Below are 19,850 nucleotides of genomic sequence, written 5' to 3' on the forward strand. Positions count from 1 at the left end.
TATGTTGTGTGTTTTTTTTCTCCATGCCATGTTCCGGTCTATGTGTATAAAATGTTTTGTAAATTTAAAAAAAAAAAAAAAAAAATGGAATCAAGGACAGATACCATGGAAAACGGTCTGGCTTCTCCCTAACAAATATCTGATTACCAATAAAGTTAAAGAAATATCCTTTAAACTTATACATAAATTCTATCCAGTTAAATCTTATATTAAAAATAGATTTAAGAAAGATATTGATATAAAATGTAACTTCTGTAATGTATGTCCTGAAACTGTTGTTTATTTATTTTGGCACTGCCCTACTGTTAAAACTTTTTGGCAAAAACTTTGTGATTTTATTCATAATAACACTGAAAGGCATTTTATGTTGTATTGGAGGAATGTATTGTTTGGTGTATTTGAAAATAGCTTGCTCAAAAGTGAACCATTATACCTGATAAATCTTTTAATTTTACTATTGAAATTCCATATTCACTGTTGTAAACACTCAGCAAAAAACACATGCTTTACTGCATTTTATAATAACTTTAAACAATACATTCTCTCTTTTAAGCACTCTAAAAAGCACAAGACAATAAGGATTGTTGAAATCTATGCTTCCCTTGGTGTACTCATCTGAACTTTGAACTTTAACACCCCTGGTATGAGTTGGCATGCGCTTTCTTTTTTTTTTTCTTTTTTTTCCCTCTTTCCTGTCCTCTTTTTCTTCTCTCCTTTCTTTCTATACATGATTATAAGTAAGTACTTATAAAATATTGTTTATTGCTAATATTTGTCATATGCACATCTGATATGTAGAGAATAAGCTATTTTTGTAACAAATGTGCTGTTCTAAATAAAATTTAAAAAATTAAAAAAAAAAAAAAAAAAAAAAAAAAAAAAAGAATCAAGGACAGATATATATCCCTCCAACGCTATTTTGTGTCGATTTTGTGATGTGGATGAAATATGTAACTTTTGTCAATCTGAATCTGAATCTACTTTACACTTACTCTTTTTATGTGAACATTCTTCTAATTTGTTGTCCAAAATTGAAAATTATATCATATCTAAAAGTAACAATAAAATAAATATAACATCCCAAAATGTAATTACTTATGTAATTACTTACTTATGTAATTACTTACTCATGATACTAACAATCTAGAATTTATTGCAAATTTATTCATATTATTTGGAAAATTTCATATACATAAAAACAAATATACTAAAACACACCCAAATTTTAAAATCTTCCTATTAGAATTTGAAAATTATATTAAATCTTTAAAATTCATATACAATAATAATAATTTTTAAAAAAAATCACCAACACATTGGCTATTTATAAACAATTTTTCAATACTGACTGAACTCTCTGTTGCCTTTATTTATTTATATTTGTCAGATTTATTATTTATTTACTTATTTACTTTTTTTAAATTATTATAATTTGTATTTTATGCTTTGTATTTTTTAAATCCATGCATTATTTTCTTAAATTTATATGTTCAAATGCTTTTTCTCTTTTGACATCTTGATGTTTGTTTAAAATGTTGTACTGTATACTCAAATGTTGTTAATAAAGTTGTTTAAAAAAAAAAAAAAAGACTCAAGGACAGATGAGTATTTGAATTCAGAGGATGCGGTGTATCAGTGATCCGGTTTACTATCGAATTAGTTGGTATTTCGTATTGTTTGGGGGGGTGGGGGAGCGAGAGAGAGAAAGCAAGAGAGACAGAGACAGACAGAGAGATGCAGTGTACTATTCCACCTGAAGGAGGCAGTGGAACACAGGTACATACAATGCCAGCCTGACCTTAGAGCAGGGCTCTCAAACTCATTTTCTTTCAGGGGCCACATTCAACCTGATTTGATCTCCAGTGGGCCGGATCAGTAAAATATTAGCATTGTAACCTATAAATAATGACAACTCCAAATATTTGTCCGTGTTTTAGTGCAAAAAACCCATTAAATTATGAAAATACTTACTTTTGTAAACTATCCAAACAAAAGATATGAATAACCTGAAAAAAACTGAAAATTCTTAAGAAAACTAAGTGCAATTTTAACAATATTATGCCCCAATTTATCATTTATATATGTTCATTATGGATCAGATCTACAAAGATACTAAACACTTAGTAACAGTAAGAAAATTGTTAAAATTGTGCTTAATTTTCTTTAGACATTTCAGGTTGTTCATATTTGTTCAGGTTATTCACATTTTATTGTTTCAGGATAGTTTGTGAATGTAAATATTTTCATAATTTAATGTTATTTGAAGTTGTTAATTAAAGATTTTTTGCTTAATTCAAGATTTTTTTTGTTTTTTTTTGCTTAATTTAAGATTTTTTTTGCTTAATTCAAGATTTTTTTTGCTTAATTCAAGATTTTTTTTCTTAATTCAAGATTTTTTTATTCAATTAAAGATTTTTTTTTATTTATTTATTTTTTTTTGCTTAATTCAACATTTGTTCCTTAATTCAAGCAACTTTTTCGGGGGGGGGGGTTTGTTTAGTCAATTCAAGACTGTGGAATTTTTGACTTTACAAAAACATCCCACAGGCCAGATTGAAACCTTTGGTGGGCCACATGTTTGAGACCCTGGGCTTAGAGGAATACAGAAAGTTTAATTGAAATTTATAGAAATTAATTAATTAAACTCACTTTATTCATACCTGAAAAAACAGTTCATATATTTGTATTGACTTACTGATTTCAATACTGATATTTAATATGTATACAGTAAGGAAAAAAATATTTATGAGCATGAAATGCCAAGAAGCAAATATGAAGCTGATTAACACGAAGAAGTGAATGGATAACTCCATTTAAATATAAATATTTATAATTAAAATTTCTCGTATTTATCTTTCATCTATATTTTAGAAGTATTTGTATTTTGTATAAATGATTAAAACATTTCATTTTTTTGTTTCTTGTCTGTGTTTTTCTTCATCACTGATTCCATTAGTTTCTTTATACATGTGATTTTGTTGTGAAATGAATAACTGTATATCTGCCGTGTATACTTCACGTAACAGTAGAAATGTTGGTTATATATAAAATAGCTGTATGACACACTTGACTTAGCAGCAATCAGCTAAAGTTCCAAACTCAAAAGTGAGTGAAGCTTTTCATATCTGGTGTGTTTTATTGTTTTCTGCTTTATATGACGCCTACTTTAAACTTAAGTAAAAAAAAAATAAAATAAAATAAAAAAAAATCACAAATTAATAGTTTAATAATTCTTTTCAGGTTACGCGTCTGAGTTTGGTTTAATCATTTATAGAGAACTGCTACCTACTTCAGAGTTCGGTGGTTTAGAAAAGCTCGTATGCAGGAACTAAAGAAATCCTCGTTTCGAGTCGGACGCCATTATAGGTGCACACTCAGAGCTAACCTTTAATACTGTAATATTTTAGATTTCTTCAGTCCTCCTTTGTGTCATTACTTCCAACCCACTGTGTCTCGTAGTGTGGGACCCCTGTCCCCATTTAATCCTCTAAAAGTAAACATAATTGAATGTTTCGGTTGTTAAAAGTAGATATACTGCATTTGTTGTTAGCATAGCAAGCTACCACGTTGCCGTGCAACGTCAGGTTAACCAATGAGAGGCACTCAGGAGGAGCATGCCCCAGAAAGGATCATGGGTAGTTCTGAATGAAGCTGTTTATGTTGTCTTTTACATAGAGTCTAGGCTCTAATTGTAATAATATTGCCGCGGTTATAATATAGTAAGTATAGTAGCTGATGTATGATGGACAGGCTCGTTATATAAGTAACAGAGTAAGTAGCTCAAGATGATCTTCAGGACGTCACTTCTTGGACAATTCTATGGTTAGTGACATGGGAAAAAAATGTGTTTTTAATGCGAATAATCACGATGAAGAATCAGTGATAGTCATGTCTGAAATTTAAGGGGATAGAAAGACTTGATGCAAGTCATATATGCCTACCGTTTTTTTTTTGGGGGGGGGGGGGGGGGGGGGGGCAAGGAGGGATGGAGCATAATGGTGTTTGCGTGCATGTGTAATACAATGTACAAGACTGAAACCACTACAAAGAGCAAGTAGGGGGTAAATTTAGGTTCGGCCCACAATAGAGATGAAACAGTAAAGGTAACTGTCCTTGAAATATTACAACTTTATTCTAATAATATTTTTCCTCGAAATATTATTGTAATAATGTTACTTTTTCTTTATTCTTCCATTATTACTTTATTCATCATAGTAGGTTCTGACTACAATATTTTAGTCTCGAAATATCTAATACTAGTAGCCTATGTATGTGTCAAATTATCCTGTAGTAAGCCGTGATCGCCTGGGAGAAATAAGCTTATTTATTTATTTATTTATTCGTTTTGCTTTGTTTTTTTTGTTTTTTCGAGAAGGGTTAATCTGTAGAAGTGACATTACATAACACTGCCAACGCATGGTGGAGGTTTTGTTATATATCATATTTATTTTAAACAGTTATTCCATCCATGGTCGTTTTGCCTCGGATACCCACAGATAAATTATAGACTTTGATTCTGTAAATAATAAAATGCTAATATATGCTGGTGTGTGCGAAACTGTAGCCTGGAGTAGGCGTGTTTCTCCTCCACCTGCCAAGAAAGCCGCTGGGACAGATTCCGCTCTACTGGCCTGGAGAAACGCTCAGAACTGAAAAAAGAAACGCACACACTGCTTTCCCTAATAGCTGTGGTCGGTATTGAACCGTCCAGGGTGCGTGGTGTGCGGTCAGATCCCTCAGACCGACGGAGCAGAAAAGGAGGATTAGAATTTTTTTTTTTTTTTTTGTAGCTCTTGGTTTGTGTTGACGTCTCGTGCATTGGACAGTGTAGCTGTTGTAAGTGACCGCGCTCGTGAAACCATGAAACACAGATGATGTGTAACCTCTCTATAGATGGATGTTCTTTCTCTAAAAACTTAGAGGACTTCGACTCTATTCGCAGCGTTCTCCTTCACAGGTCAGTAGAGAATTAACACTTTTTTTCTGTGTGCAAAAAGTGTGAGTAAAACTTATTTCCACTGGCAGGAGTTAGAATACCGCGAGGGATTTAAAGTCCTCGTGCAGGAGGCAGCGCGAGGAAGCAAAGCTCAACTGAAATATAGGGTATATTTCAATGTACAATGTAACATTTAAGGTCACCACGGAATTTATAAACACTCTACCTTAATAACGTTTAGGATATTTGTGCCTGTATTTGAGTGAAAGTCGGAGCTCCGGGGTACATTGAGGCTTTTCTGGGGCAGAAAACCTACGAAGCGCAGAGAGTAAAGTTTCTTTTAAAATGCATTAATACATACTGAAGGGATAATGTCTGGGGGGCGTAAACTGTAATCTGATTTTAATGAGGTTTTCGCAGCATGGTATGTTTAAGTGGTAGAAGTTCTTTACTAAAGGAAATGCATAAATATAACTAATACGAATTCATAGTATAAAATAGTAAAGTATTATCAGTAAGGGCTCATTTCAAAGTAATGCATTATTATTATTATTATTATTATTATTATTATTATTATTATTATTATTATTATTATTATTATCTTGTTATCACCAAGTAATAAATGAAATATGTTATAGTGCGTTAACGTGTAGCCAATTTTTAATTCTTTATTGGCCTGTACTAATGAGTATATAGCTACTGACAAAAACGTGACTATATGCCAAAGTACCAAATAAAGTTATATTTTTTCCTTTGTAATATGTATTAATAAATACAACTAAAATATTACGGAAAACAAGTATGCATTGTCAATAAAATATTGTGAATACATTTAATTAATGATTCCTGACCCGGTACTGTTGTTGTCTCTGTGGTTACTACATTATTAAAGGAAAGTGCTGCTTGAGGCTGCAAAAAAAAAGCGGCACTCTGCCCGTAAAGCTTCTGCGTTGTCAGGGACAACTGCTCAGCCCTCCAATCACATCGCGCCCTTGCGTGTCACGTGGTGCCTTCGTCATGACTTCCAACATGGCGACGAACTATCACCATCCGTTTTCTAAAAGTTAACCTTAGAATTTGGACATTTTTTCGGATGCGTATGTTGGAAATAAACCACATTATATCCACATGGCCGAACACTGTACAGAAACAAATGTCTCTTGTAGACAAATTGAAGAAGAAGAGGAAGAGGATGAGCAGGACATTGGTAGTAACAGTGAATCTACATCGAACTCCGACTGGTCTGAGTAAGAATAACTCCAGACTAATAACAAACCACTGATATGTTATGGATTGTTACAGACATATGACGAAACAAGCTCATCCACGGAAAAATTACAGCTGTTTGTAAATAATATGACACCAGAGTGAATAATTTTAATGCTAACACTGCAGACATAAAATGCTTTTATGCAAGTTGCCTTTGAAAATGTATTAATACACAGTCGACGGAAATGCGGTTTATAACTAAAGGAGATTAAAATGTTAAATAACTACTGCATGGCCTTGCCACAGAGGGAGTGTCTGACCACTGACTGTCCCACACTTGGCCTGCTGCTTCTGCCTTCACTTGTACTTTTCTTAGCTTTGGGGAGTGTTTTTAATTTGAGAGATAGGCCTTCATAAATAATTGTATGCTTCATGCCATCCTCAGTAAATTTATACATGTCAAAGCTGCAGATTCAGTGGTTTAAAGACAGGACAGAGACCAAAAGAAAATAGTGATACCCTTTAATTCTTCCAGTCTGTATGAGAGAGTACTTTAACTTCAGTAGTCTGAGATTTTCCCATCCACTTTGGAATAATGTAACAGAATTGCTATGTAGTTGTTATTTTTTTTTTTTTTTTTTTTTACACTGCCCTGTATACTAGGGAAACGACTGACTAAAGTTAAAGAAACAAATAAATATTCTGTCAGTTCCACCGAGAATAATAATTTAAAACCTTGTTTGGTGTGGTAATAAATTATCAAACCTGTGCAAATATGTGACATTTCTATCCCAAAATAGAAATTGATAATGTGAAATTGATAACAAGCTACACATTTATAGACAATATCATAATAAGTAAAAGTAGTTTAATTGATTTTAATATTGTATTTAAGAGCTTTTATGGAGTTAATCAAATTTACAGACTTTCCTGGCAACTATTTTGTTTTCAACACACACATCCAGTTTGTGTCCTGTGAAATAAAATAAGTAAAATGTAATTATTCAGTAATTCAGTCTACTCAAAAATATATCATAATAATATCAGATCATAAAATGTGTTGAAAATAAATAAAATCAACAGGATTTTGGGCAATTGGAATACAAAACAAGCTGCGTCATAATGAATTATGCTTAAATATGTCATATTCATCAATTAGGAAAGGTACATCCTTAATGAAAATGTCACTATAAATTGTCTCCTTTGTTTTCAGTTGCAGTTACTTTTATCTGTTAGCTGTCTTACAGTCTTGTGCGTTTTCCCGCAGTGATTTGGAACCAGAATGGCTGGATGACATCCAAAAGAACGGGGAACTTTTCTACCTGGAGCTGAGTGAGGGCGAAGAGGAGGCTGTGTTGACCCAGGCCACAGCCAACCACACCAATCATGTCCGCTTTAGTGAAAAGGAAGCCGAGATCATCACAGAGCAAAGTAAGAAACCGCGCTGTGCATCTCAGACTAAAGGTGAACCAACGCTAAAGAGACTGGCCCGGATCTTAAGGAGGAAACGGCGTCAGTCACATCACAGAGGAGGGATGGATGGAGGTAAAGATGGCTCGTCTGTGTCCTCACCCCCGGCGTCCATCCTGAAGAACCAGCCGGGTCAGAGGCAGGGACTGACGGTTCAGAAGCAGCAGCTCAAGGAAGTGTGTGTCTACCTCAACCCCAAACGGTTAGGAGTATCATCGGCCCCTGTTTCAGGTACAGGGGGCTTGCTGGAGGCCCTTTTAGGGGTGGTGCATCGGCCCTCCTGGAGCAGGGGTCAGAGAGATTCTGCAGGGGTCAAACAGGACGAGAGACTCACAGTTCATGGATTAATTCCAAACAGCCCAGCCATCAAATGTGGACAAATCCTGATCGGTGAGAACTCCAGTTGCTAACAATTACAATTACCAACAACTATGACTATGAAATATAAATATTTTACTTTTTTGTGTCCATTTTGCCTTTATAGAATTTTCTTACAGACACACAAACATACCCACATACATTCCAACCTCCCTCACTGGGTTGTGGATGCATTTTGAGGCCTCAGTATGAAACTGACTATACTCAGCTGCATGCTTCGCTCATCATCAAAGCATGAAAACTAAGGCGTGTTTTCTGCTTCTGTTACATTGGATGATTTATCTGCTGTAGCCTTTAGGAGAGGTCAGGAAGTGCACATCTCTCTGTAAACTGTTGCATAATTTGAAAAGTTAAAGGGTACCTGTAGTGAATTCTAGAGATGCACAATATATTGTTTGAGCATCATCATCGTGATGTACGTGTGCACAATAGTCACATTTCAGGTCCTGCCATGTAGGAGGCAAATGAACTCAACGTGTTCTCATCTAATTTCAACCTGTGTACCTGACACACACTGCGCACAGCGATCCACCAATCACAATCGTTCTTTGTCAGTTTGCCAAAGCAGACCATGCCCTTGCACATGGAGTGAGTCGCTGGTAACAACATTGAAAAATGAGCAACGAACAAGAGAAAATCACCGAAAACGAAGACTTGGTGCCAAAAAGGAAAGTCAACATCAGTTATGTGGAATTATTTTGGCTACAAGATGGATGATATTGAAACACGTTCTACACAGATACACATTCACATTCCAACTTACAGATCACAGTGCATCTGCAAGTAGACAAAACATTTAGTAACAGACAGAATATTGAAAATTACACTTATGTTTCCTAAGACGTTTCAAACAAAAAAACATTTGTTTGAAACGTCTTAGGAAACATACGTTTTCTTATAATTTTACTAATTTAGACTAAAATGTAGACACATTTTTGGAGTTGTCATTTCTAGATTATTATGATAGTATTTTACTTTAGATCATATTGGTCTGAATGTGGAATCTGAACTAAAATGATTTTTGACACCCCCTGATTGTTAATACTTTCAGTTTAATTTTTGCACTTCTGAAATTCATCCCATGGGCCAGATTAGACCCTTTGGTGGGCCAGATTTGGCCCACGGGCCGTATGTTTGACACCCGTGGGTTAGGGTATCACTCTGTAAAATACTGTAACTACACTGAGAAATGGAATATTTAATACAAATGTAAGTTTAGGATGAATGTTTTGACAGTGGTGGTATTTATTTTTTAAAATGTATATTCTGGAAGGAAGATGATGTGACAAATTAAGATCGTTCAAGATCTAAGATTCTGAGGTTTCCAGACCCACTTATAAATAACCTTAATGGATTCAGCTGTGAGTGGTTAGTATTATTATTGGTTAATATCCAACACACACATATCCTCTTAAATTTTTGGTTTGAGAAAAATGATGAATACAGCTCCTCTAAACTTCAGTGTTGGATATGGAGGTTCCGACTCTGAGGAGTAACTTCATTCATTCATCACAGTTTTTCGCAGTGAGTGAGAGCCAATAATAGTAGGAACCGTACTGTGTTTAAAGGCTTGGCAGATTTCAAGTGATTTTCTTCTACCTAAGCTAATTGTCAGGCAGTGTTTACCAACAGACAAAGGAATGTGCTTCACCACAAATGACTACCCACATGAGTTAGTGTTTAGAGAAGCCTTTATGCGGCTCGGCTACATGCTTAAACAATTAGAGCGCTTAAATACCTGAAATAGCTCTGTTTCAAAGACTGTGGTGAACCCGTGTGTGCACATAAACAGGTGAAACCTTGCAAGTCACTGTCGATTTCTCCATCTCCCAAGTCAAACTATGACCAGTGCTTTTACATAGTGGATTACAAATGATTGTTAGTGTTACGCCGCAAATTTTAAAATGTAATGACATGGTGTGTCAATATTTGACAGTAGGGCTGTGTATTGGTTTATATCATGATGTATGGTTGAATCATAGATGTATAAGTGAATACATAACTATTTTCATTGTTAAACAGTGCTGTTTTCTCCTTACGGTTGTCAGGTGATGTGCTTGTAGCAGTGGATGATGTGGATGTGACCTTAGAAAACATTGAGAGGGTTCTGTCCTGCATCCCTGGACCAACACAGGTAAGTGTGGAAATCTACCAAAACACAAATCTACCAAAACACAAATCCGTGCTAAAAATAACTCACAATATGTGTGCACAAAACTGTATTTGTATTTTTGTTTTGTCTATAGTAATGATGATATTATATTATTATCCTCTTAATATTAGCTATATCCAGAGTATAGCTATTTATTATTAGCTAATAGCTACTAGCTCTTTATTATTGCTTATTATTACCCCACCCCTCAAAGGGAGGCAAGGGGTATTGTTTTTGGTTCTGTTTGTTTCTTTGTTATCACTCTAGCAGCAAAACTATTAGTTGAATGGATTCATACCAAATTGGGTTTATAGATTACCAGTGACCCAGAATAGATGTGATTACATTTTAGGAAAAACAAGTCAAAGTTCAAACTTATTATGAATTTTTAAAAACTTTTTTGTTCTCCCATTTCTAATGGGCGACATTTCAAATGTTTAGAAAAACATCAATTTTGTTTCAATTTACATCAAACTTGGCACATATATAGAGGCAACTGATATGCTGACATCAGCACATACATAGACATGATGACATCAGCTGGATCGATGCCAAAATAAGATACAATATGTGCAAGGGGTGGGGTTTGTTGTGCCTAGCACCACTTGATATTTTTTTTTTATTATAACTACTACTTTATTATTACTACTATGCTACTTGTTGTTTCTACTAGTACTTTCTAATGTACAATTGCCTGTTTTTTTTTTTTTCATTATTGTTTTTTTTTATGGTTATTGTTTTGCTTTTATTTTTCTTGTGGTATTTCTTGCGTGCACATTTGGCGTTGTGCTGCAATTGAAACATCAATTTCCTGAGAGCTCTGGCCAAAGAATCAATAAAATTCTATCTAATCTAATCTAATCTAATCTAATGTGTTAATACCAGTGCATCAACTCAAACTCACATATAAATGATTCAGATTCAGGTTCTAGTGGTGCATATTTCTGCCCAGCCACAAATGTGAGTTTTTTTTGTAAGTGTTTTCCATATTGGACTAGCCTTCCAAATCTATAAAACAGCAATTAGGTCTTCATAATGTTGGCTTGTCATGAACAGCAAACTTTGACATTAAATATAGACATTAAGCCACTTGGGGAAAAAAAGTGTGGTTCCTCTAAGCTGCTAAAAAGTGTATAGAAGGCAGCAGTTGGTGGCGTCTAACATTAGAAAACCCTCAATTACTGAGAAATGATCCTTTGATCGGCAGTATAAAAGGTCTGTAGTCTGTGCCTCCGATGTGTGTTTTCACCAAAAGGCTGACCATCAAATGTAGGAATTTGCAAATGACAGAGTGTGTCGAGGGTTGATGGGAAACACGGCGGATAGACGGGACTGCGGCGTGACTCTGTTTTCAGCATCACAGGAAGCTGACAGTTATGTTGTGGAATTTAAAGCTCAGCTGATTAGAAGATGTAGTTGGAAGCGAAATTACACTGTAGGCAAACGAGGAAGGCTTTTGGAAATACGCAAGGGAACATACAGTGACTGTCCAAAAACCCCTGGAAATAGAGTTGTACTTTATGGAGGACTTGGAGAGTCACACAAGTAATGACACAGACCAGCCAATTAAAGATTAAAAACAAATGAATGAAAGGACAATTAATTTGTCTAATCCGTAAAAAAGCAGTGATATGAAAATGTACTTTGACTTAATTCACTGTAGATAGTATTACAATATATTTCATGTTCATCCACCGCTGTCAGACTGTACAACACAACAGTATAACCTGTCTTGTATGATAAGATGGGATAAAATAAAGTAAGATAAGATAAGGTAAGATAAGATAAGAAAAAATTAGATGATAAGATAAAAAAGAAAAGAAAAAAAAAGATAAGAAAAAATTAGATGAGATAAGATAATAAAAGAAAAAATAAGATAAGATAAGGTAAGGTAAGAAAAAAATTAGATGAGACAAGAAAAGAAAAAATAAGAACAGATAAGGTAAGAAAAAATTAGATAAGAAAAGAAAAGAAAAACAAGATAAGTTAAGGTAAGAAAAATTTAGATAAGAAAAGATAAGATAAGATAGAATGACTGAACGTCTGTGCCAGCACATTTGGGTCAGTTTTTCCAAGTAGAGTTACCATCACACATGCACAAATGGTCATTAGATCCAGCAGTGACAGGCAGCAGAACCAACCCATAAAGATGGAAGATGCTAAACAGCACATTGTCCCTCTGGATGGAAATATGAGGACAAAAAAACCAAGACGGAACAGTTGGTTCAAGTTGTAATGCTGAAACAGTTAAAGGGGCTTAATAAATGCTTTAAGTGCATATATATTCCCTTCTTTTTTGAGTCTGTTTATTCATGCAAAATGAAACGCGATTAATATAGATTAAAAATGAATGATATTTAATCGTGACTAATCGAAATTAATCCACAGCAACCTTGTGATTAATCTGATTAAAATTTGAATTGTTTGACAGCAGCACTAAAGATAAGATAAGATGTGACTTTATTTATCCCACTGTGGGGAATTTCACAGTTAACAGCAGCAACATTCAACAAGCAAGTGAAGAGAAAAAGATGAGTAGTTGGACTGAAGGATAAACTGATTAGATATGAGAGGCCAAAGGGAGTTTGATTTTACAAAACACATATTTGGTCATTACTGATAATAACTGCAAAACAGATTGTATTCCAAGTTTTGTGGAAGCATCTGGTAGCTAAATCATGAATTTTCTTGTATGTGTGTGTATATATATATATATATATATATATATATATATATATATATATATATATATATATATATATATATATATATATATACCACTCATCAGAGAATATTAGGTAAATGTTTGTGGGTTTTTTTTCTTTGCAACTTTGCAACTTTAATTTCAACATTTATCAAAATTACCTTCCTCCCACAGTCTTAAATTGTTTTGTTTTACCCAAAGTGGCCCTAATACACCATATTATTTATTCGATATCCTGTATAATTCTTTTTGTGATCTTCCTCAGACTCAGCTTTATTGTCATTCGATCAATGGTACATGACAGAATGAAATATAGTTACCCATGTTTCGGTTTTGTAGCATAGAAGATAAAAGGATAAAATATAAAATAGAATATATGAAAGGTAAATAGGGTAGAATAAAAACTACCATAAAATGTGCAATAAGTAAATAAATAAAATAACTTCGTCCTTGTCCTCCATATTATTTTTCAGACTCATTGTTTTGTGAGATTGCGTCCTTTGGTGACTCTTACATCTTAACAAGCAGCAGTTTCTCTGTTGTGTTGTGTGTGTGTGTGTGTGTCCATGAGTGAGTGCAAAATGACTGACTTCAACCGAGTGGAATTCCAGTGAGAGCACTCTCCAGTCTAACCACATCCTTATTATTTATGATGAGAGAAAGTGCTGCACTTAGTCCACTCAGCCTCGGTCCTTTCCAAACCCAGTATTTCCCTGTTTGAAACGTTTCTTTATCGTTTGTCTCAAGCCTTCAGACTAATCACAAGAAATCTTTTTTGCTTCTTTTATCAAAGCCAAATACCTGAAGCTTCAGTTGCTGTAAATATAATTTCCAGTCCTTGAGCTCAGAACTGAAGAAGCCAGTCCGAGTTGAAAGGTCCGTCACATAGTATTCCACCACTAGCCGGCTTTTCTTTAATAATACCCCTCAAATGGGCAAAAGTGGCTGCGAGCCCAGATGTAGGCGCCTGCTGGATACTGCTGGTGGACTGTGGTTAGTGCTGACAGGCCTCGCAGACTTCTGGGAGTAATTGTTGGATTCGAAAAATACAGTTTCAACATTTTTGAGCAGAGAATGCAATCTTTCTTTATTAGACATATTTGGTAGGCACCAAAAAGTCCAGAATAAAGACAAATGCAACCCTCCTTTTTGGATATTAACCATCACAACACCTCATATTTTTCATGGACTGATAGATGGTGTTCTTAGGATGGTTACATAACCATGACTATCAGCTGAATTCAACTAAAACTCATCCATTACAAAAACTGTGTGCAAACCAAAATCATTCATCATGCAATGTGTTTTTTAATCAAATATCTAAATGGAGTTGGGCGTAGTCCAGTGAAGATGTAGCGGTCAAAACTGGATCTACAAGGTCTCTAGTGGTTTGAGGTTAAACTCCCAGAAGCCTCTGCTGTTCTACCTCTGCAGCTTCACCAGATGTTTCAGTAAAAAACACAGTTGGAGTACCTACTGCATACTCCTCATGCATCACAGTTGCACAGTGTTATTCCTCGCTTAAGTAAACAGAACTGGCATCAGTCCTTCTATATAGTGTTGGAAAAAGCATGGTTTGCTGTATCCTTGTTGTAATTAGGGATGTAACAATTACCAGTATAACGATAAACCGCGTTAAAATTGCAGACGGTTAGTATTACCATTTAAATTCTAATTATCATGTTAACCGTGTTTGATTACCGCACTTTTAGGGGAAAAAACACCTATGTAAAGATCTGCTTTTATGTCAAATATTTAAGTATAGTTTTAATTTATTACAATTTTAATTTTCTATACCCAATATTTGGAACCAATATTCACTTTTAGAGTCTTTGAAAAGGTTCGTTAAGCATCTTTGTGTTATTTATGCAACAAATTATATACGTTTTTCAAATCGGATTTTATATTTTTTTTTTACGTTTTTTGTCCATTTGTGTTTTTATAGTAGGTTAAAGTGAAAAAATAATAGGCAGATGATATAAATGAAGTTGTGCTGAATAAAAGATCCCAGACATGGGTATAGTAAACATTTGTTTGTATAGTATATAAAGGCAAAATCAAAAGTACTGAAAAACGGACAAAATAGGCTCAGACCACTAAGGGTTAATATTTGAATGTTTCTGTCAGCAGAAGGTACACTGTGCCTATTATTTTATTTGGTTTATTTATTTTCCAAAATACAACTTGGTTAAATTATTTCAGTTTGTGTATTAGTACTTTTTGAACATTTTGAGCACAGTTTCAACAATACCGTGAGAATGATAACCGTGATAATTTTGGTCACAATAACTGTGATATGAAATTTTCATATCATTACATCCCTAGTTGTAATATACCACAGGAGTTATGGAGGAACGTAAAAACCATATTGATGGTATTGTGATACAGCAATTCTGCCATTCTTGATACATTCAAACTACACATTCTGTTTTACTGTGCTGCGTTTTTACACTTCTTTTATATATATGATGTACATTGTCTTATGATGTACATATTCTTTAGTGTTTTTATATTTTATCTAGCCGAGAGCTACCTGTAAGCAAATTTCGTTATGTACACATAATAACAATAAACATCTTCATCTGAACCTTGGGTCTTGAATTGCAAAATAATCATCTTCAGTGGTGTGGATTTCAGACCCGTGGAGTTCAGCATCTGTTTACAGTGATCGTTTTCCCACCAAAACTGAACTCCAAAGTATGTTTAAAACCATAATGAGAAAATAGATATTTTCCAGAGTTTTCTATTGGCACTTGACATATATGATCATATTGCACAGGCCTTTGTGTTTGGTATTTATGAAGCAATAAGAGTGTACGAAGGTCAAAGCAGTGGGAATTCAAATGACTGGAGTGAAAATAACTAGTGTGTATTATTTCAGTGTGTGAGGTCTTACTAGATGCAATGTCTGGGAGGCTGATTATACAAGACTGCTATACTACAGTCTGAAAGGGCTAATACAGTGTTTTACTGACGACCCCGTAGGGCTGTATGTTGGCTACACATGGTTCCATGTATTTCCATGTGTGGACTTGTTGATTTCCATGTGGCCCTTTTTCTGTTTCCACTGTGACTTTCTATGAATGGCAGTGTCAAACTGAGCGCAGGCCTGTGGAAAGTAAAAGTACTGCCGAACCCAGAAAAGATAGGCATGTGTGTTGTCTTGCCACTTTTTCTTGGGCTCGTAGCAGCCTGGTTTTAATTTCGACAAACACACTCAGACATGGACACACACACAAACACACACACATCTCTGTTGTGTGTTAAGCTGCTGCTATAGTCTGTGTGTCAGTGTCATTTTCTTCCTGACAAACACAACTATTCCCTTTTTTCCTCCTTTTTTTGAGGCACACCTATTTTCCTAAAACTCATAAATAAGCACCAAGTAACATCTCTTGCCAAGAACAATCATGTGGAGTCAGTAACTCCCTGAAATGAATGAAAACTCTGAGAGGGACCAGAAGACAGACTGATGACAATGATGTTCTAGTCCGTTGTCCAAATGGAATTTGGCTAGCCAACTCTTTTTTTTTTGTCCTCATTTCTTTCCAACCTTTCAGTCATTAATCTTTCAAATCCATTTCCTCAGCTTTCCTTCTCACGTACTTTCTGTCTTCCCATCTGATCCAGGTGAGGCTGACCCTGGAAACGGTGGCTCCAGTGGACACCAGTGGCCCCTGTGAGTCTTCAACTGTCCGAAAGATGAAGTCGTCTCCACCGGTCAGTCAGCTGGTGCGTCTGCTGTGGGGAGAGGACACGGCCGAACTCCAGATGTCCATTGGACACATCCCACACATCGTCATGTACCTCTCACTTAAACTGGACTCTACGTCGCCACAGGAGGAGGTCAGTCTGGTGTAAATCAGCGTAGAACCCAATAGGCTGAGTTTTTGGACTTTTAGTTGATCATATTATAAGATAAGATAAGATATACTTTATTGATCCCTACAAATTTAGATGTAACAGCAGCACAAGACAATGAACATCAAATACAATAGGAAAATAGAGAGTAGCGATGTAACGATTAAGGGTATAGTGATAAACCACGGTAAAATTGCCAACGGTTAGTATTACCGTAGAAATTGTAATTATCATGTTAACCGTGTTTGATTACCGCCCTTTTACGGAGAAAACACCTATGGAAAGATATGCTTTTATGTCAAATATTTGAGTATAGTTTTAATTTATTACAATTTTAATTGTATATACCTAATATTTGGAACCAATATTCACTTTTAAAGTCTTTGAAAAGGTTCGTTAAGCATCTTTGTGTTATTTATGCAATAAATTATATACATTTTTCAAATGAAGTTGTGCTGAAAAAAAGATAACAAACATGGGTATAGTAAACTTTTGTTCATATAGTATACAAAGACAAAATCAAAAGTACTGAAAAACGGCCAAAATAGGCTTAGACCACTAAGGGTTAATATTTGAATGTTTCTGCCAACAGAAGGTACATTGTGCCGATTATTTTATTTGTTTTTTGGTTTTCTAAATACAACTTGGTGAAATTATTTCAGTGTGTGTGAGTACTTTTTGAACATTTTGAACACAATTTCAACAATATCGCGATAATGATAACTGTGATAATTTTGGTCACAATAACCATGATATGAAATTTTCATATTGTTACATCCCTAGTCTGGTGTAAATCAGCATAGAATCCAATAGGCTGAATTTTTGGCCTTTTAGTTGATTATATTATAAGATAAGATAAGATATACTTTATTGATCCCTACAAATTTAGATGTAAAAGCACAAGACAATAAACATCAAATACAATAGAAAAATAGAGAAGAAAAAAAAAAACAAACAAACAATTTTGTTAAAGTGACTGAATGACATAACTAGTAATAACAGTAAATAAAGTAAAGAGTGTGCAGTAGGTGATATTGACAATGAATTATGAAATGCTTTTATATAAAGTGTCGTATTTAAATCTGTTTTAGGGGAAAATTTATTTCTCATATTGTTACAAAATGAAACCCACATGGAACCAATAAGTACAGATACAAACTGTGCAGCCTGTTCAGAATTGGCCAGAACACGCTCAGCTAGTGTTTCATGATGTGGTGTGGGAAGCATCTCCTCTCATCAATACAATACTTCCATAGAAGTAGTAAGTCTTTCTCTTAGTATTACTTTTATCCAAAGTGGGTACAAGTACAAGTTCTGGGTTGAGAACAGAGCAATTTAAGAAGCAGTTTAAGAACTCAAATACTTTCTGTTCTTTATAGTGTGTATACAGCATTAAGTACAAAAGAGATGGAAGTGACTTATTGTTTTGTGGACTGTGGCTGTCACTGTCTTGGTTTGTAGAGCCAAAAATGAATATATTTCAGCAAGGGAGAGGAGCTGGGGAAGAGTGAAGGGTGAAGCTTTCCAGAACAACACTGTTGCTAACACCTACATAATACATTTGACCCAAGGTTATAATAGTTTGGGATTTTTAATTATAGCTTAGTTTTATTTAATTGTGACTTTTTTTCTCTAATTCAGTTAGTTTTAATTAGTTTTTAGAGCAGGTTTGCTAGTTTTTATTAGTTGTCGTTTTTTTTTAATGGTTATTTTTAGTTTAGTTTAGTTTGGTTTAGTTTTGTTTCAGGTTTTTTTTTAATATATTTTATCTTCCTCACCATCCTATTCAAAGAAATAAGTGAGGTTACCCTGCACACTTTGTTTGGGGGTGGGGTTAGGGCGGCTCTGACTGAGCAGGGACACAAACATATGTACAGTACCATGGATAAATTCCCTATCGCAGGTTGGAGGGGGTAATGTAGGTCGAGGTGCGATCCATACACAACCTCACTTATGTGAAAACGAAAGTGACACTTTCCATACTTTCACTGTTGGCCTCCCGACCTCTATACCTCTCTTATCTTATCTTCTATCTTATCTCTGCTCTTAGACGAAATTTTCACATGTTCTATCCTATAGCAACATTGACAAAGACGAAAACTAAGGGAATTTTATACATAATTTTTATACATTTTAGTTAGTTTTTTAAGCACACAATACAGTTTCAGTTAGTTATCGTTTTTTTTTCGTTCATTTTCGTTAACAATAATAACCTTGATTTGAACACATAAAAACCCAGTGCTACTTTTGTGGCAGTTCCCAAATGACCTTTCTTAAATGATTTTTCACCATTTATTATAGTATTATCTTCTGTATTTTGCATTTTTTCAGTGAAAATTATGTATTTTTATGTATTTAATGTACTGATCATGTAGATGTTCATTAAAGCTCAGAGTAAATGATTATTATACCAGAAACAGAGAAAACTGAAGAAAAAGTGATTTTTTTTTTTTTCAGCAAATCTATCATTAACAAGTGTGTCCATCCACTGTCATTGATCCAACTCCATGGGTTTACTGGTGAATCAATGTTGTAGAAGATGACGGTGATTTCACGTTCACTACGGAGCCTCTGAACGTCCAAATAGTCATATCTGATGACCATGAAAAGATGACAAACTGTATTTTACATTAAATATTTACATGTATTGATAGGATTAGTGGATCAACAGGTAATAAACAGTTTAGATCAGTGGATGGTTTTAATTGAAGGTGAATTTTTGAGTCTTTATGGGTTAACACATGTAGCATGAAACCAGTAAATGATGTCACAGTGACTACATCCACGTCATGTATACTGTCCTATGATAAAAACCTACAAAGTCACTCCAGTTCAGTTTGAACATTCTGGTCCTAACATGGACAAAATTAATAAAGACACAATTCCACTTCTCTATCCATTTTAGTTATAAAACAGGATGATTGAGAAGACCACAAAAGTTGCCTGACAGACAGGTCTGCTGTGAGCGCTGAGAATGGACCGTCCAAACCGTACATTGTGGAAAATGTTAAAATAGAATGACGTTGAAAAGAACATAGATGTTGGTATTGATATCCAAACTGAGGGTGACCACATATTTTTTCCATTCCATTGGAAAGCTGATCAGGACTGTGTGGTCAGATGCAGCCATGACTGCAATG

At 34.7% G+C, this 19,850-nt stretch overlaps 1 protein-coding gene across 4 annotated transcripts in view; it reads left to right on the forward strand.

Annotated features, from left to right (window-relative positions):
* Positions 1–4,607: 4,607 nt before the first annotated feature.
* Positions 4,608–19,850, forward strand: part of intu (inturned planar cell polarity protein) — a 36,596-nt gene continuing 21,353 nt past the window's right edge. For 2 of the 4 annotated variants that reach the window (XM_030162778.1, XM_030162776.1), the window contains exons 1-4: positions 5,955–6,183; positions 7,413–8,005; positions 10,042–10,127; positions 16,480–16,695. In XM_030162778.1, coding sequence (XP_030018638.1) covers positions 6,065–6,183; positions 7,413–8,005; positions 10,042–10,127; positions 16,480–16,695 — 1,014 coding nt within the window. In that variant the 5' untranslated portion in view covers positions 5,955–6,064. Of the gene's footprint in view, positions 4,958–5,954; positions 6,184–7,412; positions 8,006–10,041; positions 10,128–16,479; positions 16,696–19,850 lie in introns of those variants that run through there. The other 2 variants (XM_030162777.1, XM_030162779.1) reach the window with 2 other exon arrangements.

Source organism: Sphaeramia orbicularis, chromosome 18, assembly GCF_902148855.1.
Source record: "Sphaeramia orbicularis chromosome 18, fSphaOr1.1, whole genome shotgun sequence".
Taxonomy (NCBI): domain Eukaryota; kingdom Metazoa; phylum Chordata; class Actinopteri; order Kurtiformes; family Apogonidae; genus Sphaeramia; species Sphaeramia orbicularis.